This window comes from Chanodichthys erythropterus, chromosome 3 (assembly GCF_024489055.1).
Source record: "Chanodichthys erythropterus isolate Z2021 chromosome 3, ASM2448905v1, whole genome shotgun sequence".
Taxonomy (NCBI): Eukaryota; Metazoa; Chordata; class Actinopteri; order Cypriniformes; family Xenocyprididae; genus Chanodichthys; species Chanodichthys erythropterus.
In genome coordinates this window covers 19,603,874-19,630,602 of record NC_090223.1, presented here as the reverse complement: position 1 = coordinate 19,630,602, position 26,729 = coordinate 19,603,874, and the positions used below count along the sequence as shown (strand labels likewise).

The 26,729-nt window shown below is 38.4% G+C and overlaps 2 protein-coding genes across 2 annotated transcripts; both read left to right on the top strand.

Annotated features, from left to right (window-relative positions):
* Nucleotides 1-7,166: 7,166 nt before the first annotated feature.
* LOC137009276 (gastrula zinc finger protein XlCGF8.2DB-like) lies at nucleotides 7,167-9,613 on the top strand. The gene is made up of 2 exons (XM_067371346.1): nucleotides 7,167-7,438; nucleotides 8,618-9,613. Exons 1-2 carry the CDS (start codon nucleotides 7,339-7,341, stop codon nucleotides 9,352-9,354), a joined length of 837 nt encoding a protein of 278 aa, XP_067227447.1. The 5' UTR covers nucleotides 7,167-7,338; the 3' UTR covers nucleotides 9,355-9,613.
* Nucleotides 9,614-15,134: 5,521 nt separating this feature from the next.
* Nucleotides 15,135-25,731, top strand: LOC137003926 (gastrula zinc finger protein XlCGF57.1-like). Its single transcript, XM_067364243.1, has 4 exons — nucleotides 15,135-15,213; nucleotides 20,726-21,953; nucleotides 24,439-24,585; nucleotides 25,569-25,731. Exons 1-4 carry the CDS (start codon nucleotides 15,135-15,137, stop codon nucleotides 25,729-25,731), a joined length of 1,617 nt encoding a protein of 538 aa, XP_067220344.1.
* The last annotated feature ends 998 nt before the right edge of the window (nucleotides 25,732-26,729 follow it).

Genomic DNA, 26,729 nt, shown 5'->3' with positions numbered 1-26,729 from the left:
AACTTTTAAAAAAGTGTACGTTTTTTAAAGGGTACTGTTATGTTCTCCATGTAAACTACAATAATACAAATTTGTGAAAACGGTGATATTGTGCATATTATTTGTTCAGTATAGCTGCGTAGTGATTCTTTACAAAGTGACATCGCCAACTACTGGTCTGGCATGAACAATACAGTGTTTTTAGTTCATTGTGGTGTTATCATACCTTTATACTTAGCTTACTTCAATTATTTTTCTGTTCCCACCAGATATGAATTTCTCATTCATTTAAAAGATTTGTTCTCTCTCAAATGAAAATTAGCCCAAGCTTTACTCACCCTCAAGCCATAGGTGTATATGACTTTCTGATGATAATATTAATCGCACATCACTAGATATTGTTGAATAAAGTCGTTTTTTGGCATACAAAAAATATTCTCATCACTTCATAATATTAAGGTTGAACCACTTTAGTCACATGAACTGTTTAAAATATGTCTTTAGTACCACTCTGGGGTGTTTGAAAGTATTAATTATCTTGCTGTCAATGGAGGCCCTACTGAGCCATTTGATTTTATCGAAAAATATATTATTTTGTGTTTCAAAGAAGAACAAAGGTCTTACAGGTCTGGAACAACATGAGGGTGAGTAATTAATGATAGAATTTTCATTTTTGGTGAACTAACCTTTTTTATGCTTACACAGGGATTAGAGTTCAGTGTGTCATGTGACGCAAATTTCGTCATCAGAAGAGTATGCATGTACTTTATGCGCGCTGCTGGATTTCTATAACCGCACGTACTTTTACGCACAGGTTACGCATTTAATTTTTTGGTGAGTAATTAGTTTGTCCACATGATGACGACCATGCCTTCAAGGATGTCAAAAGTTAGTCAAAGAAAACCTGCAGAACAGACCAGGGGCCTCATTTATAAAACTTTGCGTAGATTTCATCCTAAAAGTGTATGTACGTGCAAAAGCTAGATTCTGCGTACGCACAAAAAAAAATTCTGATTTATAAAACCATGCGTATGCCAGAACCTGCGCACAAATCCCTTTTTAAATCCCAGTCAGCAGAAGATTATGCGTACGTGCATCTCCACCCTGTCTCCTCCCCGAAATCACCATATATGGAGCTTATGACGCCTATTTTTACTATTTATAACCTCATCTGCATATCATTTCCATGCATATTCCCGTCCACGTGACACCATGGTTAACACCATCAAAGGTACAACACAATGGAAAATATTACATATGGACTATAAATGTAATTTGTGCAATACACTACATTGATAAAAATGATCCAATGTCCTTTTTATGTTTTAGAATAAATATATCAAAATATCCATTAAAACAAAATTGTATAAAATACTTCAGATGTTTTAAAATGTTGATTCATTCATTTCCACTGGCCATATAGTATTTCAAAATTTTTAAACAATTCGAATAAAATGTATGCAATTTTGCTAATAAGGTTTACCCTCAATCATAATGTAGCAATGAGCCCTACGAGTTGGTCCATAAAGATGAAGATGAGAGTATTCTTACCTCAAATAGTCAATCAACTTTAATAAAATAACAGAAGAATCAACATAACCAGCACCAGACAATGAATAGAAATAACTGAATGGTTTAAATACACAGGCAAAGGAGCTAAATACAAAACAGATGTGCTCTAATGTATAACCCTTATGACAACTAATGTAGGCAGGAACAAAGGAGAAAAGACAAGCAACCTACATCCATAAAGAAAATGAAAGAGAAACAAAGCCAAAATGTGACACCTGACCATCTGTGAAACTGATTTAAAAATTTAAAAAACTAAAAATTGTGATCCATTTTTAAAACATTTCAGAAGAAGTCTTATTCCTTCCAAGATCATAGTTGGAGATAAAAGACAACCTGAGCATTTGTATAAAATATAAGTAGTGTGGAATATTTGTATTTAATACAGTTTACCAAAAAAGTGTCCCTATTTTGCTTATTTCACCTCTATTATTAAATGTAATGTCAGTCATGCTGCAAAATGTAGTTCATGATTATGATAAGTTAAACATAATTAAACATTGGGGAACATTCTGTGATTTTCACTGAAATATTTGATTGGAATAAGTTTGGAATTATCTCTTGTTTTCTTCTCTTTTTTCTAAAGCAAAAAGATTAGAAATGGTTCCCTTATGGTCCGTGAAATGCTGTTTGGTTCATTCCCTCACTCACTCACTCACTCACTCACTCACTCACTCACTCACTCACTCACTCACTCACTCACACACTTTTTAGTCAATTTGAAGGTCTCCCCTCCCCCAGTTTTTTTAAAGTTTAAAACCAGCAGATCATATAGAGAAACACTTTGTCCATACCACCCCATCACATCAGTTACCACACCGTCACATTTACCACCCCGTCACATGATCAGTTTGTTAAATGTTTATGGAAAGAAAATGAAATATTACATAAATTAATGTTGAATGATGTTCTTGTTGTGTGGACTGATCAATTACATGTAACCTTATTTGTATTTTTTAAGTAAATTAATTTTTTCAGTACAAACAATGAGGCCATTGAAAGGTCAAATTCATGTTTCAAGATGAAAAATCTAATTTCTAATATATTAAATTACAGACTTTCTATTGATGGTTTCCAAAAAAGGGACATTCTATTTCTATTAGGAAAGCATTATGTGACGGATGTTAATAAGTATGTACATGTACTTTATGTAAATACTTTAATGTATTTCACTAATCATCCTTTCTTTCAATTTTTATTGATTTTCTTAGTATTAATTTGTCCACGAAAACCTCATCATTTTGTTTTATACCTTATTTTTGCTATTTTTGGAAAAAAGTTTTATATTTCTCTTACGTGGTGACATCATTTCTGTTCAGCCCGCGCTGCTTCCTCAGACCGCATTGAGCGCGCTGAGAGGAGGTAGGCAGTCAATGGTGCTCTCTCAATATAGACTTATAAAAGTTCTAAAAGTCTGATTAAGCCAGTAATATGCATTAATATAATTGTTCAGTGTTATAAATGTATTGAGAAATGTTTTGCGTATGGATGGATTGGATTTAGTAGTTTAGTAGTTGCCATGTACAGTGGTTTGAGTATGTGTGTGCGTATATGTGTGTGTGCGCCAGCAGAACGTGGTGATTAACAAATTAAATAACTGCCTTTAATTTGTGCAGATAAAAATCACAGACAGACTGTATTTCTCATACTCTGCTCTTTAATCCATCCAGGTACGATTTACATTTGTTCTTATTTTCCAATGTATTCATTTTGTATTAATTTGTTCTTTTTCCAATTTATAATCGATTGAAAACTAGTTTATTTTGAATGTTTGTAACAATTAATTTTGCACTTAATGTTATTTATATGTTTTGTGCATTTTGTTATCACTGTAATGTTTGCTCAGACCGCATTGAGCGCGCTGAGAGGAGATAAAAATCACAGACAGACTGTATTTCTCATACTCTGCTCTTTAATCCATCCAGAGGGCCAGAATAAACTCCACAGCAGCAGCATTTCCAGTTGTCTCCTTGTCTTCTGTCACACAACGCAGATTGAACAGTAGCCAGAATTGGGCTGGTTACAATTAGATTTTAAAAATCCATTTCTTATTTTACTAGGATACTCCAATTGCATACATACCTATAGAGTGCCCCAGGGATGACGCGTTTTTGTAGGCCAACCCGGAAGTTAGCGGCACACGGGTTCCCTCGGTTGAAAGCATTTTCCCCATAGACTTTTGGAAAATCGCAGAAAATAAGCTCTGTGTTTAACAAAGGGTTATGACACTTACACGTTTTGTCTATCAAGATAATCTTTACGAGTTAACACAAAATTTATAGATTTTGAAGCCTAAATAAAGTCGTCAGATATAAAAGGCTAACAGTAGGCTTACGGACTACAGCACACCATGGTCGCAGATCAACGTCGACACCACCAAGCTTCCTCAAACTGTATTTAAAAAACAACTCTATTTAAAAACATGCTCGCTGATTATGATCGGTGCTTTTATGAATACTTTTCCACTTTTTCATGAGAAATGCTGTCCAAATGTCCCGTTTTTAATGATGACGTCTAAAGTCCCCGCCAAAGGAAGTAGTCCCTTTTAGCAACTTGTTAGCAAACGCCGATTTTAAGACACAGTAAAAGTTTAAAACATCACAAGTGGGTTATAACTAGTGTGTTTTATGTCATAGATCAAAACGTGAAAGCATTTAGAGGCTTTGTTAACAGACCTTATTTTAGGCGATTTAGCAAAAACCCATTCAAAAAAACCCATAGACTTTACGGCGTTGGAACCGGAAGTTCCAAAAAATGCTAACTCGCTTCCGGGTTTTGCTAACAAAAATGCGCCATATGGGGCACTCTATTGTCCGTGACGGGGTGGTACAAGAATGGCTTTCTTGCCTGCAAAAAAAGGATATTATTAATAAATATTTTGTGCCTGAGGTGGGAAAATATGTTTTTGGAGGATTAACATATCTTTCAATTTGTAGGTTTGTTTAAAAAAAAGTTTGTTCATAATGAAAATGTTGAAAAATGCAAAGTGGAAATGGCAGCAGTTTCGTAGAATGACTCAATCTTGCATAAAGAAAATCAGCTTGTATCTTTAATTAAAATAAAAAAACTAAGAAACCGCATTTTCCATATTTCATTACTGGTTTAAAAAAGGAAAAAAGTACACGGACCCAGCCATATACTGTAAACGAACATCTGACGCCGCCCACACTGAGAGCGACGATTATATGTATAGCCTATGTAAATATGCCGTACACTTTCTTCTCAGTAACAAAATAAAAACAACCAAAATGCAAAAACACAAAAAAGTATTTTTATAGAAAGCATAAGAAAAGCGTCTGATAACATGGGTGTGTTAGCACAAGCTCTGCAAAGAAGCACTCCAGTCATGTCTTCTTATCACATTATTCAATAGATTGCTTAAAATCCAGCTCAGAAGAACAAAGGTGAAAGAACTGAAATCTCAATTAACTGGCCAACAGTCACTTTTTACTCAACCAGGCCTAAAAGCAAAGGCAGCCATGGAGGCATCATTCCGGGTGAGTCACACCATTGTCAAACATAAAAATTAATTTCAAGATGGACAAATGATAAAAGATGCATTTGTCGAGGCAGCAGATTTATTGTTTCGGGATTTTAAAAACAAACCTGAGATTGTGTCCGCTATCAAAGCTGTCCAGCTTTCATGGAATACAGTTACACGTCATTGTGAAATGATGGCTAATGACTTGACACAACAAGTGAGAAAGGACATAACTGACTGTGAATGTTTTTCGCTGCAGTCAGATGAATGCACAGACGATACAGCGCAATTGTGCGGATGGTGTTTAAAGACATGAAAGTGAAAGAGGAAATGCTAACACTTTTGCCTATGAAAGAACACACTCGGGGCGAGGACATTTTTTGGTCAATAAAGGACTTTGTCGACAAAACTCAGCTTCCCATCCCATGTGTAAACTGGTGTCAATCACAACTGACGGAGCACCTGCGATGGTCGGCCATTCTAACGGATTCGTTGCCAAGTGCAGGGTGGATGATGCTTTTCCCGACTTCCTAAACTATCATTGTATTATACACCAACAAGCTCTATGTGCAAAAATGCTGAACATGAAAGAGATCATGGATGTGTCCATGAAAATCATTGGTTCAATACGTGCACGCTCACTTCAGAGACGGCTGTTTCATGCCCATTTGGAGGAAGCCGACTGCAGCAGCCACACCGATCTCCTGCTCCATACAGATGTCAGGTGGTTAAGCAGGGGCAAATTCTTGGAAAGATTTCGCGAGCTGCTGCCTGAGATAAAAGAGTTTCTCCTATCTACAAAAAATACAGAATACAAACAAATTGAGGATGAGCAGTGGCTTTTAGATTTGGCTTTTTTGACTGACCTGACCAACATGCTGAATGAGCTAAATTTAGAGCTACAAGGTAAAGAGAAGATGGTGGTCAACATGATCAGCTCAGTTAATGCTTTCAAACGAAAAACTGCAGTTACTCACATCTAAGCTGCAGTGTCACAAATTAGGCAACTTCCAAAACATTGCTTCTGAACTGCATATGCAAGGAAAGGAGCCTGTACAACTGAGTGCTACATTGAGCAAATTGAAAAGTTCAGGTCAGACTTTGACAAATGTTTTAAGTCTTTGCTTTACTTGAGCCAATCGCTACGTTCATGTGCTTTCCATCTGGAGATGAGCATGAGGTTGATTCCCTGGCCTCAGAAATGGGAAATCTGTTTCAGATCAACCCGTCAGCATTGCAGGATGAGATTTTAGCACTGCAGTCTGACATTGAGGTGAAGGCAAGGGTAAGTGGACAGTTTTGGAACCTTCTCGCAGAAGAAAAGTATCCAAATCTCAGAAAATGTGCCACCTCACTAACTGCACTGTTTGGCTCAACTTATTTATGTGAAGCAGCCTTTTCTCACATTTAGATTATTAAATCAAAACACCGGTCAACCATGACTAATGACAATTTGGAGGCCTGTTTGAGACTAGCTATCAGCAGCTACTGCCCAGATTATGCAAAACTGTCAGATTCGATTCAGTGCAAGTTGTCAGAAAAAGGTAACTTAAATCCCCTGGCTATTGTGATGTTGTGCTGTAGGTGTTTTGATTTTAGTGTAAAAATTGAACAACAATGAACATTTATTAATATTTTTTTCTCCTGAATTCCATGTCCCTGCTGAAAAATCCAGCTAAAACCAGCCTAAGCTGGTTGACTGGTCTTAGCTGGTTTAAGCTGGAAGTAGCTGGTTTTAGCTTGTCTCCAAGCCTGGCTTAGTTGGTCAAGCTGGTCTCCCAGCCTGAGTTAGCAGGTGTTCAGCTGGTTTAAGCTGGTCAAAAGTCAAAACCCCTCTAAAACCAGCTATGACCAGCCTGACCAGCTTAGGCTGGTTTTAGCTGGATTTTTCAGGAGGTTAGGCTACATACATGCAGTTGAAGTAACAAGCATTTGAAATGTAGGCTTTTTCAAGAAATTAAACTGCGTTTTTTTTTTTTTTTTTATCAGTTTAAAAGTAGATCACGCAAAAAAGTGGCCACCCCTGCTCTACTCCAAATTATTTTCCCGCCTATGGACGCTTCACACTCCAGTCCAGTGGGTGGCGGTAAGACAAATGCGTGTGTTTGCCAACCACCATTAAACCGCAGAGGAGGAAGAAGATTAGTTTCAGAATGATCTCTGGTGTTGTTGTGATAATGACTCAATACAAACTGTTAGAAATGTACTTTTAGTTTAGAAAGATACATTTTGAATCAGGTCAATAAATCATCCTCATAGACGTGAGTAAAGTTTGAAGCAAGCAGGAAATCTGGAGGAGCATCAACTGAATGAGATCTGCTGCTGTGAAGATGGTGTTTGTTAAAGAGGAGAGTGAGGAGGACATGAGTAAACCAGAACCCTGGAGAATAAAACACGAGGAACAAGGAGGTTGGTGTCTATTCTTCATTCATAACTGTTGTGCTACATTAAGTCCTAATTTGTTTAATATAAATAGGCGTAAATTAACATTAAAATGTCTTAAATCCATGTTTTAAAGGTCTTATAATACAACTGAACATATGAAAAATTATATTTTCCCATCGTTGCTGTTATTTACAAATGTCGAGAGCGCATTATTGAAGCGCGAGAGCTTTATATTTAGACAAATAATAGACTGCAAATGCATTTACAGGCTAATACGATATTTTATTAGCATCTTATCAGCCTTCTCTAAAAACTCGCATGAAATGGTGTGATATAATGTTTAATAAAATTTATAGTTTCGATAACATAATTGGATTTGAAATGAAGCATGAGCAGACTTGAGAAACAACTACAACAATGCAAATTTGTGGAAATAGTGATGTCATGCGCAGGGGTAATTGGGATTTGTGTGTGTTGGGGGCTCTGTGGTTTCAGGTTTTTCAGGGGTCTATGCAAAGACTTCTTATCATGACAAACTGTAAAATATAACACACTGAGAGAGCCCTCTGCTATGAACAATAAAATGCAGATCAAAATAATTCTATAGATGCTGGTAGTGTGCAAAGCTACATCTGATGACATTAAAATCTTTCTGTAGGCCTGTGCCTTCTCCTTTGTATCAGTATCAAATATAAGAGTGATGCTACCATTAAGAGAATATAAATACAAAAGTGCTCGACATCAAGCCTTGTTTTGTGCTTGTCATTTGGACAACTACATTTATCATTTACTTTTCTGAGTAAAAAGTAGCTTGTCTTATTAAAACATAAGTGATTAGTATTAACTACTTGTTTATTGAACTGTTGTATGAAATTAGTCACAATTTCAATTAAGGTGATATTCAAGAATTCAGCACTTCGTTGTGTGATTAACTTTATCATATGTTCTAAATAGGCTATAAAAACCCCATATATTTATTTGAAACATGATAACTAAGTTTCTTTTGATAACTGAATAACTCTTCATTTGTTTTGAATTCTTCTCAAGAGGTTGCGTGAGCCTCGACAGCGCAATAGGCTATCACCACCAGTACATTACATATAGTGCCTATTACTCTCCACCATCAATTGCCACTTAAGCCTATTTCCTTTTGTTTTCCAATTGTCCCAATTGATTTTTATCATTTTAATGTTTTTATTTTAGGCCTGATTAAAGTGAAAGAGGAAAGAGAAGATCTGAATGAAGTGGAGGAGAAATATCAGCTTCAGAAAGCTCATGATAACACCGCTGAAGAAAAACCACTGAGCTGCTCCAAAACTGAAAACAAAAGCAGCATTCAAATAACAGAAGTCACAAGTCTATTCAGCTGCTCTCAGTGTGGAAATAGTTTTAAACATAAAGGAAGCCTTAAGAGTCACATGTTACTTCATACAGGAATAAAGCCATTCGCCTGCTCTCAGTGTGGAAAGAGTTTTACTAAGAAATCACACCTTAATGATCATTTGTTAATTCATACTGGAGAAAAGCCTTTCACCTGCTCTCAGTGTGAAAAGACGTTTACAACAAAAAGACAACTTAATGATCATTTGATATCTCACACTTCAGAAAAGCCTTTCAGCTGCTCTCAGTGTGGAAACACTTTCACACGTAAAGGGAGCCTTAAGTATCACATGTTAATTCATGCTGGAAAAAGGCCTTTCGCTTGCTCACAGTGTTTAAAGAGTTTCACACGTAAAGAAAACCTTAAGAATCACATGCTAATTCATGCTGGAAAAAGGCCTTTCGTTTGCTCTCAGTGTGGAAAGAATTTTACACAGAAAGCTCACCTTAAGTATCATTTGTCCATTCACACTTCAGAAAAGTCTTTTACCTGCTCTCAATGTGGAAAGACTTTCACATGTAAAAGAAGCCTGGAGAAGCACATGTTGATTCATACTTGAAAAATGCCATAAAGGAAGAGAATTTCACCTGCTCTCAGTGTGGAACGACATGAGAATTCACACTGAAGAGAGTCTTACACACGTCATTCATGTGAGAAGAGTTTTAAATGGAGCACTATTCTCACTCTGCAGAAAGGCAGTTCAAAGGTACAGTAAGCAATTTCTGAGAAACTCTAAGCCAATCAGCAGTTGGGGGCGTGTCGGCTCATAATGGGGGAAGAGAGAGTGAGAAAGGGGAAAAAAATTAGAAAAACAGATGGCTGAGAGACATTACAATAGATCACAAGAAAATCACTGGAAAAGAACAGTTCATTTACATGATAATGGTGTTTTGGCGGCCTAAAAATGCATGGCATATATATATATATATATATATATATATATATATATATATATATATATATATATATATATATATATATATATATATATATATTTATATATATTTTTTTTTTTTTTAAACTATGGTCTCAACAATTAGTTTCCTGTTCATACCAGATTTTAATTTCTCATTAATTTAAAGGATTAGTTCACTTTGAAATGAAAATTATCCCAAGCTTTGCTTGTCCTCAAGCCATCCTAGGTGTATATGACTTTCTTCTTTTTGAACAACACAATCTGTGAAATATTAATAAATATCCTGACACATCCAAGCTTTATAATGGCAGTGAACATGGTTTATGAGTATGAGCTGAAGAAAGTGCCTCCATCCACATCCATCCATCCATCATAAATGTGTACTCCACATGACTCCGGGTTGGTTAATAAAGGCTTTCTGAAGTGAAGTGAAGTGAAGTGAAGCGATGCATTTGTGTAAAAACAAATATCCATGTTTACATTTCTTTGTACTTTGAATACAGAAAACGGTCTGGCAGAAGCTCGATATTTTGCTTCATAACTTGTTAAATATGGATATTTTTTTACATAAATGCATTGCTTTGCTTCAGAAGGTCTTTATCAACCCCCGGAGCTGTGTGGAGTTTATGATGGATGGATGTGGATGAAGAGATTTTCTTCAGCTCATACTTGTTAATCCTCGCTCACTGCCATTATAAATCTTGGATGCATCAGGATATTTTTTAATATTTCTCTGATTGTGTTCATCAGAAAGAAGAGAGTCATATACACCTAGGATGGCTTAAGGGTGAGTAATTTTCATTTGAAAGTGAACTCATTGTTTAGACAAATTCATGTGTTTTGGCACATGTCTACAAAGAGTAAGAACAATCACTATATTATGACTTCTCGTGAAAGAAATGTGCAAAAAATAGACATGCAAGTGTGAATTTTAAGTTTAAATGTAACACATTGCTACACAAATAAATGTAATGTATACATATAAATGTGCATATTCTTTCTCTGTGTACTATAGCATTGACTTTTCTGAGTAAACTTCAGAGGTGTAAAGAGTACCTGAAAGCCATACTTGAGTAAAAGTACTGATACCTTACATCGAAAATGACTCCACTACAAGTTACAAGTAACCAATTCCAATACGACTTGAGTAAAAGTCTTAAAGTATCTGATTTTAATAGTAGCCTACTTAAGTATTTTACTCATGCTGAATTTAGGCTCAGAGATGCACTAGTTCTGAGAGACTCTCAGTGAAAATAAGAAATAATTGATTTGTAAGATGAGAAATCAAGTTTATTTTATAAAATCAAAATAAAACTGAACACCTTAATGTTACAATAAATAAAGGTCGACACAACAACCTTTTAAAGCAATGGTTTCAAACTGCCGGCCCGCGGGACATTTACGGGACATTGCCTATTCATACAATAAAATATACAAATGTAACACTCGTCGCCATAACCATTCATACTTTCGTTCGTATAAAATATGAATACTCAAAACCAGAGAGCCGTTAAACTCTTTCAACGGCTCTGCTTCGTCGTAGTTCTGAATGGTGACGTGGTGCGCAATGACAGTTGGGTAATTTTACCTCTCTACTTCCTGTGAAGTGATATATCGATGTTCCCTTATTCCCTATGCCGTTCGCAGTGCCCTTCGAACGGAACATGTTCGCTCCTTTCGGAATGGAATCTCACTTAAGATGGCGAAATACTGTGTGAAGTCCACTTCACAGTCCACTTACGGTCGAATGGAACGCACCTCTTATTTGTGCATCCTCGTTTCCTTTCCTTGCTTCCTTTCCTCGCGTCTTAGCTCCACCCCTCCAGGATGCGAGGGAAGGACACAAGGAAAAGACGAGAGGACGGAGGAATTGAATCAAGTGAAATGATAAATCACATGTTGTTAAAGTTTGGTTATTTTAAAAAAATATAATAAATATTAATAAAGCAAGATGCCTAGTTGAAATGTATGAGATATAAAGTTTATTTAATCTGTAAAAGTAAAGCATACATTTAAATTATTGTGACAGATAAGAAGGGGGAGGAGAAATTATGCGTGCGTCAGGTTACTCGATGAGAAAGACTTCCGCAAAGGATGCACCTGTGTATCCTCGCTCATGACTCCTCAGGAAGCCTCCTCACTCCTCGTTCCTCGCCTCCTCGCGATGCAATTAGAGAATTGAGATGTCCTTCAAGATGGCTGAGCTCGATCGTTTTCCGGGTCATAGGATGGAGGACGGAGAAGCGAGGAGACGAGGAGGGATATTGAGAAGCACCCCCGCTGTTTTGTATGGCATTCAGCCGTACATGTTTGAACCGGAATCAGACCCAGATGATGAAGAGACTCCGGCAGAAGAAACACAACTGAGAATGGAGCAGGACGTCTCTGAATGGTTATTTGATACATTTATGTACTTATAGAGTTTTAATCGCGTCCCCTTTGCAATTATGGATGTGCAACACACACACACACACACACACTGTGATAACGTTTGCGCAATTTTTTGAAACTACAAACACAAATACTGTGATAACGTTTGCTAAGTACGTTAGATAAACACTATACAAACAAGGTTTAAATTATATACACAGACATTCTACGACGACGACAACAACTTTAGACGCATTGTTATTGAATTGGCTGACATCGACTGAAATGACTATTTGCTCAAAAAACATTAAATACACTTAACGTTACTTCTTCTGGAGGTGACGTTGGATCGCGAACAGTAGGCAACAATCCACACTTGAGGATTAACTTTGAAGCAAGACCTGCTTTGAATTGACCCTCGTTCTCAAAACAGTCAATTATTTGCGCAAACATAAACGTATTTTGGAATTCTGAGTGGCGCCTTTCCTTCGTCAATAAAATCCATCCACTGCGTTTTCAGTTGCTCTGATGTCGGAAGTAAGTGAAAACTACTATGTTCATTATTACATCCCACAACAGAACACTTATGTTTCTTAGGAGACATTACCGGCTGTCGTTGAAACAATGGAGGATGGTTGACAGATCACCGACAGCGGGGTCTATGCCAAAACCAGATTGTCAATCAAACCACATGGGTGGGGCTTAGCGCAATTCTACGTCACAGTGAGAGCAATCTTAGAACAGGGCGTTCTGAGACAGTGCTTATGAATTATTGAGATTGTAAAAAAAACACTGGGTGGATTTTTCTCATTCTATGGTGGTTTTGCTCACACACTGCCAACACACATTTATGGTCAAACAGCATGTAAAAGTGAATTTTGCATAATAGGTGCCCTTTAAAGCCCCGGGTATACTTCACTTTCCGCGCCCAGACGCGTCACGCGCGCAGTCACTTCCGCGCGTCTTTCAAAGTATACTACACCAATAAAACATTGCGTTGAAGAAAGGTAGATTTTTTTTTGTATATGCTGTCAATTATAGTTAAGAAAATCAGAATCGGCAAAAATAGGTATCGGCAGACACACTATCCAAAAATTGGAAATAGGAATCAGCCAAGAAAATTGCAATCAGCGCATCTCTTGTTCAAACGAAAGCCACGGCAGAACTGAGCCTCATATCAATCCAGTGAAAGGATTTGTGGAAACTCCTAATTAGTGTGATACAACACTTGCCCTGCATTTCTGGATGAAAAGACAAAAATTTCAGGTGAAGGATAATCCACTTCTTACCTTTAAGACTGCTATGATCTATATTATTTTTATTGTTTGTATTATTGCTGATCACTGTTGTTGTGCTTTGATATTGTAATATTTACCATTATGTATTTAAAGCTGCAGTCCGCAACTTTTTTTGTGTTAAAATGTACAAAAATTATATAATGAGAATATACAACATCCCAGATAGCACACGTACGTCTGCAAGACGTCTGTTAAAGATCACTTCATCTGGAAAGCATCTGCTGTTTACAAACATCTAATAGACGTCTTTAAGATGTCAGTTTTATACATTCTAAATCATAAACATCTTAAAGATGTCTTCTAAACGTCTATTTGACATCTGACAGGATACGTCCTATAGACGTATTCCAGATGAGCAAACACCCTAAATAATACGTCTTCCAGACGTAAACACGCACATCAAATAGACGTCTCCGAGATGTACGTGTGCTATCAGGGATGAATCCATTTTCCAAACCATGTTTCTGTCTTATCCTGAATCATTATAGTACACTTATAATAAGTGTTTATATTCTGACTATTTCAGACTGGACTGGTAGGACTCGCCATAGACATACCATGAGACATACACGGAGAAAAGTAGCTCCGGCTAGAATGTTCCTCCGCAAGACGCGTGCAGTTCTGTTTATTAACCGCTAGAGGGCCAAAAATAGCGGACAGCAGCTTTAAATTACGATTATTTTTTTATTCAAGTTGTCGTCACCATTTCTGAACAAACTTATAATTAGGTAATACACAACAAGTTTGTGTTTTATCTTAAGGTTTTCATTCGGTTTAAAACATTAACCCAGATAGCACACGTACGTCTGCAAGACGTCTGTTAAAGATCACTTCATCTGGAAAGCATCTGCTGTTTACAAACATCTAATAGACGTCTATAAGATGTCATTTTTACATGCATTCTAAATCATTAACATCTTAAAGACGTCTTCTAAACGTCTATTTGACATCTGACAGGATACGTCCTATAGACGTATTCCAGATGAGCAAACACCCTAAATAATACGTCTTCCAGACGTAAACACGCACATCAAATAGACGTCTCCGAGATGTACGTGTGCTATCAGGGAAACTATATGTGTAAACAAAAAATATAGGCCTAAAGAACAAAAGCATTATAGGCTCAAGCAGCGAGCGGGAAAAAGCACTGGTAAAGCAGAGCTCGCCAGTTATCGTGCCGAACGTAACGTACATATAAGGTACACTAGAGTCGGAATATGGTTACCATGTTTATATTGTTTCACATTACAATGTTGAGGAAAAACAACAATATAATGTGTATGATTATATTACCATTATCTATCTCTCACACTCACTCACTGACTCACATACACACAAAAATGCTGAATTAAATAAATATTTTTTTATTTGTACGAATGTTGTCATTTTTCATATCAGGCCCCGTCCCAAACCCCCGTCGCCGCCGAAATCTCACACTTCAAAGCCCTTTTCATTTCGTTATGCAAATATTTTTAAAAGGAAAAGAAACGGTTCCCCTTCCCCCATGCCAAATTATTTTCCCGCCTATGGACGCTCCACACTCCAGTCCAGTGGGTGGCGGTAAGACACATGCGTGTGTTTGTCAACCACCATTAAACCCCAGAGGAAGAAGTTTAGTTTCAGCATGATCTCTGGTGTTGTGTTGGATACTGGCATAACACAAACTATTCAGTGAATACCTCACAGACGGTAGGTTTGAAGTGAGCAGGAATATCTGGAGGAGTATCAACTGAAATGAGATCTGCTGCTGTGAAGATGGTGTTTGTTAAAGAGGAGAGCGAGGAGGAAATGAGTAAACCAGAACCTTGGAGAATAAAACACGAGGAACAAGGAGGTTGGTGTCTATTCTTCATTCATATTTAATAACTGTTGTGCTACATTTACTGTGCGTTCACACCGCCGCCGGCGAGAGCGTCAACATTCGCCTTGGCCGCCCTGCCAGCAATGCTGTACTGTTCGTTCAAACCATAGATATAGACATATGCCTTTATTATGTATATCTATGGTTCAAACCGCCGCCGAAGCCTTTCAAGCGAGGACCTCTACATTCCGATTGGTTGCCGCCGAACCGCGTCATAGCTCATTACCATAAAGTTAACCTGATTTCAATTCTCCGCGCCGATTTCCTTTGTTCGTCCACAAAACGCGCACTGTCCACTGTAAAGTGCTCTCTTATGTAACATACTGATTCCCCTAGCCTTATTCATGGGGAGGTGGGGGTAAAGTAATTATTATCAGAGCTTGTCAGTGATTTTAGTCCCGTCCGAATGTGCCATCTCAGTAATCATTACGGACAATAATAGCCCTATTCGGACGATTAGTTTTACATGGGGAGGTGGAGTAAAGTAGTTTTACCACAGGACGTCAGTAATATTAATTGGCAAATTCGCAAAGGAAGACATCTCAGTAAAACTAGCAGAAGTGGGAGGGGTAACTATTCCCAGCAAACACAAACGTTCCCATATGGTTCCCGGTCGGTTATTTTTTGTGGGAACCAAATAAGAACGTTCTGGTAACGTTCTCCATTGGTTCTTTTTTTTTTTGCAACCTAAAAAGAACGTTCCCAGAACGTTCCCTGCAAGTTTTTTTTTTTTATAACCTAAAGAGAATTAAATAAAAGTTCAAAACAAGACATGGTCTGTATTATTGACGTCCATTCATTTCATTTTCTTTGCCGCTTATATCATATGGGACGCGGAGTGATATCTAGTGTAGTCAGTCAAGTCAAGTCAAATTTATTTATATAGCGCTTTTACAATTGGTAATTGTTTCAAAGCAGCTGTGTAGTGTAGTGTAAATTATATCGGAGTAAAAAGAGGTTAGGGGAATGTTCCGGGAACGTTCTATGAAGGTTAAGGGAACGTTCTGGGAAGGTTCTGGGGGACGTTCTCCAAACCAACAGGGAACGATCTATTTACGTTAAGAAAACTTCAGTAGGGGTTCAATCTTCAGCTGGCTGGCGGTAGCAGCCACTGACAGGTCACGTGACCTGGTGGCAGCTGCCAGTCTGATTCTGGCATGTCTGTCAGAGGTTCTGGTGGCTGGCAGAGTGTAACACGTTCCTTATATCTCTGTCGCTGCATGGAAAATACATAATTTTATCATTATTAATATAATATTATGACTCTATTCTTTTGTATGGTGGACGTTTTAGATGGGTTTATCTCAATTAAAGCAGTCAAATGACCGTGATCTCAACTGGTGGAAAAATGACGCATAGCCCAGCCGCAGCCACTGCTGAGACGCGAGTATAACGCGCTCTCTAATCAATTTTGCTGCATTGAAATACATAATTTTATTATTATTAATATAATATTATGACTATATTGTTTTGTATGGTGGACGTTTTAGATGGGTTTATCTCAATTAAAGCAGTAAAATGACCGTGATCTCAACTGGTGGAAAAATGACGCATAGCCCAGCCAGCCACTGCTGAGACGCGAGTATAACGCGCTCTCTAATCAATTTTGCTGCATTGAAATACATAATTTTATTATTATTAATATAATATTATGACTATATTGTTTTGTATGGTGGACGTTTTAGATGGGTTTATCTCAATTAAAGCAGTCAAATGACCGTGATCTCAACTGGTGGAAAAATGACGCATAGCCCAGCCAGCCACTGCTGAGACGCGAGTATAACGCGCTCTCTAATCAATTTTGCTGCATTGAAATACATAATTTTATTATTATTAATATAATATTATGACTATATTGTTTTGTATGGTGGACGTTTTAGATGGGTTTATCTCAATTAAAGCAGTAAAATGACCGTGATCTCAACTGGTGGAAAATGACGCATAGCCCAGCCAGCCACTACTGAGACGCGAGTATAACGCGCTCTCTAATCACTCTCGCTGCATGGAAATACATAATTTTATTATTATTAATATAATATTATGTCTATATTGTTTTGTATTATTGACGTTTTAGATGGGTTTATCTCAATTAAAGCAGTAAAATGACCGTGATCTCAACTGGTGGAAAAATGACGCATAGCCCAGCCAGCCACTGCTGAGACGCGAGTATAACGCGCTCTCTAATAACTCTCGCTGCATGAAATTACATAATTTTATCATTATTAATATAATATTATGACTATATTGTTTTGTATGGTGGACGTTTTAGATGGGTTTATCTCAATTAAAGCAGTAAAATGACCGTGATCTCAACTGGTGGAAAAATGACGCATAGCCCAGCCAGCCACTGCTGAGACGCGAGTATAACGCGCTCTCTAATCAATTTTGCTGCATTGAAATACATAATTTTATTATTATTAATATAATATTATGACTATATTGTTTTGTATGGTGGACGTTTTAGATGGGTTTATCTCAATTAAAGCAGTAAAATGACCGTGATCTCAACTGGTGGAAAATGTCAAATATAACACAGCATGCTTTCGGGGAACATTCTATTATGATTGATTTTCAAAAAATTGAGCTATAAAAGCCTGATGTATAAATATGATGCTCAACAACAAAAACATGCACATACTTTTGAGGTATCATATTTCATACACACATGCACTGGGACTCATGATTTTTATTTATACTGTACAAACTGTACATCCTCCGATATATATATAATTAATGAGAAATGGACAAATAAATGTTACCCAAACGCCTGTTGTTTACATTAACATTAAAAAATGTAAACATGTATTTTATTATTTTTAACATTAAAAAAAAGAGTCATGAATAATTAGGTAAATCAAAAGTTGCTGCATTCCACAAAATTTTTATCTTACACTTACTTACAAGCTAACACTCAACAACAACTTTTTAAACATGCAAGTCCCCTCCAAATATTGTAAATATGTGAAACATATTTGTGAAACAAGCAGATTTACAGGTGGTCATGTTGCTTATGCTGCCCGTGACCTTAAAAGAAATGAACAAAGTCAATGTATCTAAATATTTACATCAAACACACCTTTTTAAAATGAAATCAAGAAATGAGACCTAAACTTCCCCACAGCCGCTAAAATGATTGTATCCAGATTTAGGATTAATGTTGAGAAAGGGTCGTATTATTAGAATAATTCACATTTTAATTGCCATTTTTATGCTATATATTATTGCATAACTTGTGTTATTACAAAACATAAAATCGTCACAACTATTAGCAGTATGCATACAAATTAGAATGATTTCTTTGGAATGACAGGCAACAGTGGCTGGATGGTTGAGCGTCCAGCAAAGCATAGCAACCAGTTGAGATCACGGTCATTTTACTGCTTTAATTGAGATAAACCCATCTAAAACGTCAATCATACAAAACAATATAGTCATAATATGATATTAATAATGATAAAATTATGTATTTTCATGCAGAGAGAGTGATTAGAGAGCGCGTTATACTCGCGTCTCAGCAGTGGCTGGCTGGGCTATGCGTCATTTTCCACCAGTTGAGATCACGGTCATTTGACTGCTTTAATTGAGATAAACCCATCTAAAACGTGAATTATACAAAAGAATAGAGTCATAAGATTATATTAATAATAATACAATTATGTATTTCCATGCAACGATAGAAATAAGGAACGCGTTACACTCTGCCAGCCACCGCTGACAGACCTGCCAGAATCAAGACTGGCAGCTGCCACCAGCGCCACTGGCAGGTCACGTGACCTGCCAGAATCAGACTGGCAGCTGCCACCAGGTCATGTGACCTGTCAGTGGCTGCTGCCGCCAGCCAGTTGAAGATTGAACCCCCACTCGAAAACTTTCCTGGCTAACCAACAGAGAACGTTAGGATGTATGTTCTGAGAACGTTCCCAGAATGTTCTGGGAACCAAAAATTGTTAATTGTTCAATTTATGCACCGCCGTGACTTCCCTGTTGTCATGTGGGTATATGTTGCTTTCTCATACCATGTGCGCAAAACACACATAATCTAAATATATAAGCTAGGCCTATAAGAGTTAGGTCTGGTTAAACGATTAATTAAATTTTGATAGGATTGTGATGGTAATAGGCACTTAGCTAAAGATAAAATTAGTTTTGTGCCTTTGACAAGTGCTTTCTTCTTTTTGCTCTGAATGGTATGTAAAACAAATACTTGAGGTTTGCCACAGACTTGTGAATGTTTCTTCAAGTGCTTCCTTGCTTGAAAAATGCACAGAAAACTAATTTTAAAAGAAATATTGTACTGGCAATCAAAAATCCCACTCCATGTATGACAGCATTGGCAGGGTCATAGGGCCATGTAAAAACTATGAAAAGGGGCAAAGAAGGTTAATGAGCTTTTCTTTTTCACCCAAACACACATCTTAACCCTTGATTGCACTTTTTTCACTTGTTATTGTTTTTGTACGGAGATAAAAGGTGCACTTGAATTTGAAGTAGAAGTTCAGAAGCCCCTAAACACATTGTTTTAGTTTTCACCACAAGAAAATGCTGACTGTTTAGTCTGGTAGATTTTATACAAAGTTTGAGTTCACACAGGTGTCCTCACAGCCAAAACTATTAATATGTGGTGCTTGAGGGGTTGATCATTTCATTGTTTGAAGAGACGTTACTCAGCAGAGGAAGCTCTGAAGCTAGTGTTGCCCACTGACACTGAGCACACAGGTGCATTAGAAGCTGAGGATGTAAAGAAATCGATTTGTAAAGCATTACAATTCTGAAAATGAATGAATGTTTGGTAATTATGAATAGAAGAGATACTGATTAAAAAAAAAAAAATTAATATAATTTCTATGACCGGTTTTTGGCATGGACATTTTTGTCCATTATGGACCTGTTAGTTTTTGTAAAAATTCTGACACTACATAAAAAAATACAAATGCCTCAAAATTAATGTTGTTCTTCATTGACACACCCAAGAATCTAATAAGCAAAGAAAAAAAAAATTCTGTTTAGCATTTAGTTTATGAAAATAAACTACTATTTTTAATTTTTTCATAAAAAACACCTATGGTATTATGTAAACAAACCAGCATTTAAAGGGTTACAGTTCTTAAAATGAATGAATGTTTGGTATCTATGGGTAGAACAGAGGTCATCAGTGAAAGTGGAAAAAAATATTAATAAATCATATTTTTATGACAGTTTTTGGACATGGACATTTTTGTCCATTTTGCACCTATGTGTAACTTTTTTTTTTTTTTAATGCACAAGAGATAAACAGGAAATGACGGAATTTTACTGTACATATTTACAGCAGATCTAAACGAATGGGATTATTACCTGAGGTAATTTTTCCGGACCTTATCGCCGTAATCTATACTGACGTTGGGATTGTTTTGACAATGTTGTTGTCTGTAACTTTTTAGTAAGGAAAAAGGAAAAACTTTCCAAGTCTCAATTCATTTTCATCTTTTTAATGTTTTATTTTTAGGTCTGGTGAAAGTAAAAGAGGAAAGAGAAGATCTGAATGAAGTGGAGGAGAAATATCAGCTTCAGAAAGTTCATGATGACACCGCTGAAGAAAAACCATTGAGTTGCTCCAAAACTGAAAACAGTTGCTCACAAAGCAGCATTCAAATAACAGAAGTCAAAAAAACTTTTACATGTTCTCAGTGTGGAAAGACTTTCAAACATAGAGGAAGCCTAACGACTCACATGTTACTTCATACGGGAAAAGGGCCTTTCACCTGCTCCCAGTGTGGAAAGAGTTTTATAAAGAAATCACTCCTTAATTATCATTTGGTATCTCACACTTCAGAAAAGCCTTTCATCTGCTCTCAGTGTGGAATCGCTTTCGCACGTAAAAAAAGCCTTAACGCTCACGTTATAATTCACACAGGAAAAAAGCCTTATACCTGTTCCCAGTGTGGAAAGAGTTTTACACAAAAAGGACACCTTAATAGACATGTACTAATTCACACTTCAGAAAAGCCTTCCACCTGTCCTCAGTGTGGAAAAACATTCACGCGTAAAGAAAGCATTAAGAATCACATGAAAATTCATGCTGGACATAAGCCTTTCACCTGTTCTCAGTGTGGAAAGAGTTTTTTAAAGAAGGCACACCTTAAATATCATTTGTTAATTCATACTGGAGAAAAGCCTTTTACCTGCTCTCAGTGTGGAAATACTTTCAGACATAAAGGAAGCCTGAAAAGGCACATGTTAATTCATACTGGAGAAAAGGCTTTCTGCTGCTCTCAGTGTGGAAAGAGTTTTAAAAAGAAAGGAAACCTTAAGAATCATTTGTTAATTCATACTTCAGAACATCCTTGTACCTGCACTCAGTGTGGAAATACTTTCAAACATAAAAGAAACCTTAAGGAACATTTGTTAATTCATACTGGAGAAAGGCCCTTTACCTGCTCTCAATGTGGAAACACTTTCAGACATAAAGGAAGCTTTAAGAGTCACATGTTAATTCATACTGGAGAAAAGCCTTTTACCTGCTCTCAATGTGGAAACACTTTCAGACATAAAGGAAGCTTTAAGAAGCACATGTTAATTCATACTAGAGAAATGCCATTTACCTGCTCTCAATGTGGAAACACTTTCAGACGTAAAAGAAGTCTTAAGAATCACATGTTAATTCATACTGGAGAAATGCCTTTTACCTGCTCTCAATGTGGAAACACTTTCAGACATAAAAGAAGCCTGAAAAGGCACATGTTAATTCATACTTGAAAAGGGCATTTCACCTACTCTCACTGTATAACGCCATGAGAATATTTTTCACAGATGCGTGGTTTTGATAATGTTTTCATCTAAATGGCTGCATTTACAATGCAAGTGTAAAGAGTAGGACCTTTCTAAGAGTGAGACTTTTATAAAGAAGATAAAAGCAACTTTCCGTGCCGATCACTGATAGTGTGAGGATATATATAAGGCCATGATTATGTAGTTGTGTGAACTTGAATGTATATATATACACAGTCAAGTTTACATATATGGCATGAATGAAATTGGAGCACATTACCAGCACGCAATTCAAAACTGTTTTGTGTGGGTGTGAGACTGTATGTATTTGTGAAAATAATTTGTATTAATCAGTGTTTAAATTGATTAAAATAAAAACGATGAAGAAGCATACTTTTGAGTGAGTTGTTTTCTCCGGGCGCACACTCCGAGTCCCTCCTGACCAGGTTAATTTACCCACAGAGTGACATGATATCAGTGACGTTACGTGCAAGTGAGTGGTAAAAACCCTATTGTTTCTTGCGCGGGTGCCCATGTCGTCCAGGCCTAAATCCGTCACTGAAGGTTTTTTAGGAAAAATTTAGGCTACTCAGCTTCGTACATTTGGCCGCGTCCACAGTTTCTAGAGCATCCATATTTCAACCCTGTGCCATGACAACACCGGCCCTTGCGGGCAAATAAACAGACTGGCCCACCGGGAGTTCTCCCAGTGCTCCCGATTAGCCAATCTGGGCCTGTTTAGACGATAGACTGCAAATGCATTTACAGGGTAATACGATATTTTATTAGCATCTTATCAGCCTTCTCTAAAAACTCACATGACATGGTGTGATATAATGTTTAATAAAATTAATAGTTTTAGAGATAACATAATTGGATTTGAAATGAAGCATGAGCAGACTTAAGAAACAACTACAACAATGCAAATTTGTGGAAATAGTGATGTCATGCGCAGGGGTAATTGGGATTTGTTATGTGTGTTGGGGGCTCTGTGGTTTCAGGTTTTTCAGGGGTGCATGTAAAGACTTGGTATCAATTGACAAAACTTTAAAATATAACACACTGAGAGAGCCCTCTGCTATGAACAATAAAATGCAGATCAAAATAATTCTATAGATGCTGGTAGTGTGCAAAGCTACATCTGATGACATTAAAATCTTTCTGTAGGCCTGTGCCTTCTCCTTTGTATCAGTATCAAATATAAGAGTGATGCTACCATTAAAGGAGGGAATATAAATACAAAAGTGCTCAACATCAAGCCTTGTTTTGTGCTTGTCATTTGGACAGCTACATTTGTCATTTACTTTTCTGAGTAAAAAAGTAGATTGTCTGTAGCTTGTTGTAAATATAATTTATTCTGAAGCAAGCAACATTCTCATCAATGTTTTATCAGCAATTTAAATCTGAATATTTGTGATATTTACCCTTAATGGCATTTTTAACCTTTATAAAGGGTATACCCAATCTAATTAAATTTATGTTTCATCTTTTATTTCAAATTCTTACATTTGATAAATATAAATAGTACGACATTATAGGGACGTTACCAAATTAAATAATTTACACTGAAAAAAGTACAACTGCATTCAATAATGTAATGAGATTCTTTAAATATTTTTCAATATACAAATAAGAAATGTTGGTGGGAAATGTATACTTTTCTAATTAAACCACCCGTAGATGGCGGCAAGTGATTGTCTTAATGAGTGAGCCACTGAGTCATTTATTAAAACGATTCTTCAAAAGGCTGAATTGTTTGAGAATGAAGCAGTTGTTTATGATTGGGCCATTGAATCTTCACTCAACCGATTCATTTAAAATGCTGAATCAATCAAAACATCTGAGCTGCGAGATGCGCTGGTTCTGCTTTGTTTGGGACCATTTTCACTGCTACAATAAAATAAACAGGCAAGATTGCACCTAAAACATAAGTGATTAGTATTAACTACTTGTTTATTGAACTGTTGTACGAAATTAGTCACATTTTCAATTAAGGTGATATTCAGGAATTCAGCACTTTTCGTTGTGTGATTAACTTTATCATATGTTCTAAATAGGCTATAAAAACCCCATATATTTAATTTTTATTGCAACATGATAACTAAGTTTCTTTTGATAACTGAATAACTCTTCATTTGTTTTGAATTCTTCTCAAGAGGTTGCGTGAGCCTCGACAGCGCAATAGGCTATCACCACCAGTACATTACATATAGTGCCTATTACTCTCCACCATCAATTGCCACTTAAGCCTATTTCCTTTTGTTTTCTAATTGTCCCAATTGATTTTTATCATTTTAATGTTTTTATTTTAGGCCTGATTAAAGTGAAAGAGGAAAGAGAAGAAGTGAATGAAGTGGAGGAGAAATATTAGCTTCAGAAAACTCATGATGACACCGCTGAAGAAAAACCACTGAGTTGCTCCAAAACTGAAAACAGTTGCTCACAAAACAGCTTTCAAATAACAGAAGTCAGAAGGCTATTCACCTGCTGTCAGTGTGGAAAGAGTTTTACAAAGAAATCACACCTTAATGATCATTTGTTAATTCATACTGGAGAAAAGCCTTTCACCTGCTCTCAGTGTGGAAAGAGTTTCGAGACGTACGTCGGACAGACTGAATAGGAATCTCGCTAGAGAGGCCAATCTACTTCGAGTGTAACTACAACGAGCCAATGCACATTGGCATGCAATCATATGCATCAGCTGCTCGTCTCGCAGTGCGGGTGTATAATGAGTAGCAGGTGCGTTGCATCTTCAGATTTTCGCCTTGGAGCCAAACCAAGCAGGCGGCAGCATCAGCAGGACAACGACTGTGGCGACAGGACGTATGTCTCCGTTCCCTCCTTGCGTGAAGACGTGGGGAGGCAGGGCCAGCCCAAAGGGTGGAACTCTGTACTGATATGCTCGTCCTTTGAACGCGAACCGCAGGAATGGCCTGTGTCGCAGAAGAATCGAGACATGAAAGTACGCGTCCTTCAGGCCGATCGCTGCAAACCAATCCTGGGGACGGATGCATTTGAAAATGCATTTCTGCGTCTTGAACGGTAGCTTGTGAAGGCTCCGATTCAAGATTTAAGACAGATCAAGGATAGGTCGTAACCCACCGCTCTTCTTGGGTACAGTGAAGTAGGGACTGTAGAACCCTGACCTCATATCGGCTGGAGGGACCGGCTCTATCGCGTCCTTTACCAGTAGGACTGCGATCTCCGCATGCAAGACAGGGGCATCGACATCTTTCACTGTAGTGAAGAGGACGCCCCTGAACTTGGGGGGACGCTGGGTGAAATGAATCGCATAGCCAGGCTCACAGAGAACGTACAAGCAGGACCAAAGGGACCACCGGCGTACCCACAGTGGGGCAGCGAGGTGGAACACAGGGACGCGGCTCGGGGGGCTCTCTTTGCGAGGCGGCCCGAAGCGGCGTCACAGTGTGCTGGGCAACACTTACCTGGTTCCACGGTTGGACAGAGGGAGCAGTCAAGGCTTTGTTTACTCGCTGCTCGCTGCTGTCCGCTGGCGACAGAAGAGGGGGATGAGAGTGGTGAGGTTTTTGCCCTCCCACTGCTCTCCGAGCCCTCTTCAGACCCGGAGATGAAGGAAACTGCTCTTTCATTGAAAATTTGGGTACCAAACACAAACAGTCACTAAAGAAAGATTCTCCACCCGGCCCTCCTCTGGGGGAGGGAGCGGTGCAGTCACCACCTCCCAAAGAACAGTCCTCTCCATCTCCGGGTCGCCCGTCCTAGGGCCTCTTACTCTTGGCTTTGCCGCCCTTCTTGGCAGGGGCCTGGATGGGCTGGGCACCCCGACCACGACCGGCTCCACGGCGCTGCTTGGGCGGAGGCTGATGCTGAGACGCGGGGGCGGCGAGCGGGGACACGGGGGAATTAAGGAACCTGACTTTGTCGGTATCCCTCATGTCCGCGAGACACAGCCAGAGATGGCGTTCCTGGACCACTAACGTGGACATCGCACGACCCACTGAACGCGCCTTGACCCTCATCGCACGAAGCGCGAGGTCCGTCGAAGCACGAAGTTCCTGTAGAACTTGCGGGTCATGACCAACCTCGTGCAACAACGCCATAGCGTGTAGGGCAGAGGCGGCTTCCCCACAGGCCTGGTAAGCCTTGCCAGTAAGATCTGACGAGTACTCACAGGCCCGGGAAGGGAGAGACGGCTCTCCCCGCCAGGTGGAGTTAGGGCACAGTTGCATGGCAACGGTCCGTTCCAAAGGGGGTATAACCCTTAGCCGCCCCGCCATCAAGGGTGGTGAGGGAGGAGGACCCACCGACATGGTTTTGGGCAGGAAAAGGTGCCATCTATGTGCCAGTGAGTTCTACATGCACCTCCGGGAAGAATGGCACTGGGGTGGGGGGCTGAGAACCAGCCTTGAGGGTTCGGATTCCACACGAGCCCGACGCTGTTGGCGGCCTGGGAAAGCATAGCCATCATTTCTGGGTCCGAATCGGGCACAGTTGTCACTCCAGAAGTAGGCGGCTGCGCTGAATCATCATCCCCAGAAGTTTCAGGCTCACCCTCTTATGCAGCAATCGACATCCTGTCATCCTGGGGAGCCCCGAAGGATACAGATGGTACACACCTCTGGGGTGGTCCACTGCGTTCCCCCGGCAGCTCTACTAGCTGTGGAGTGCAGGAGGAGTGAGGGTTCCTAGGGGGTTGGTTCCCTGACGGAAGCGCGCTCACCGTCACCCTCAAATCATCAGTGCCGCTGCTCGAAGCAACC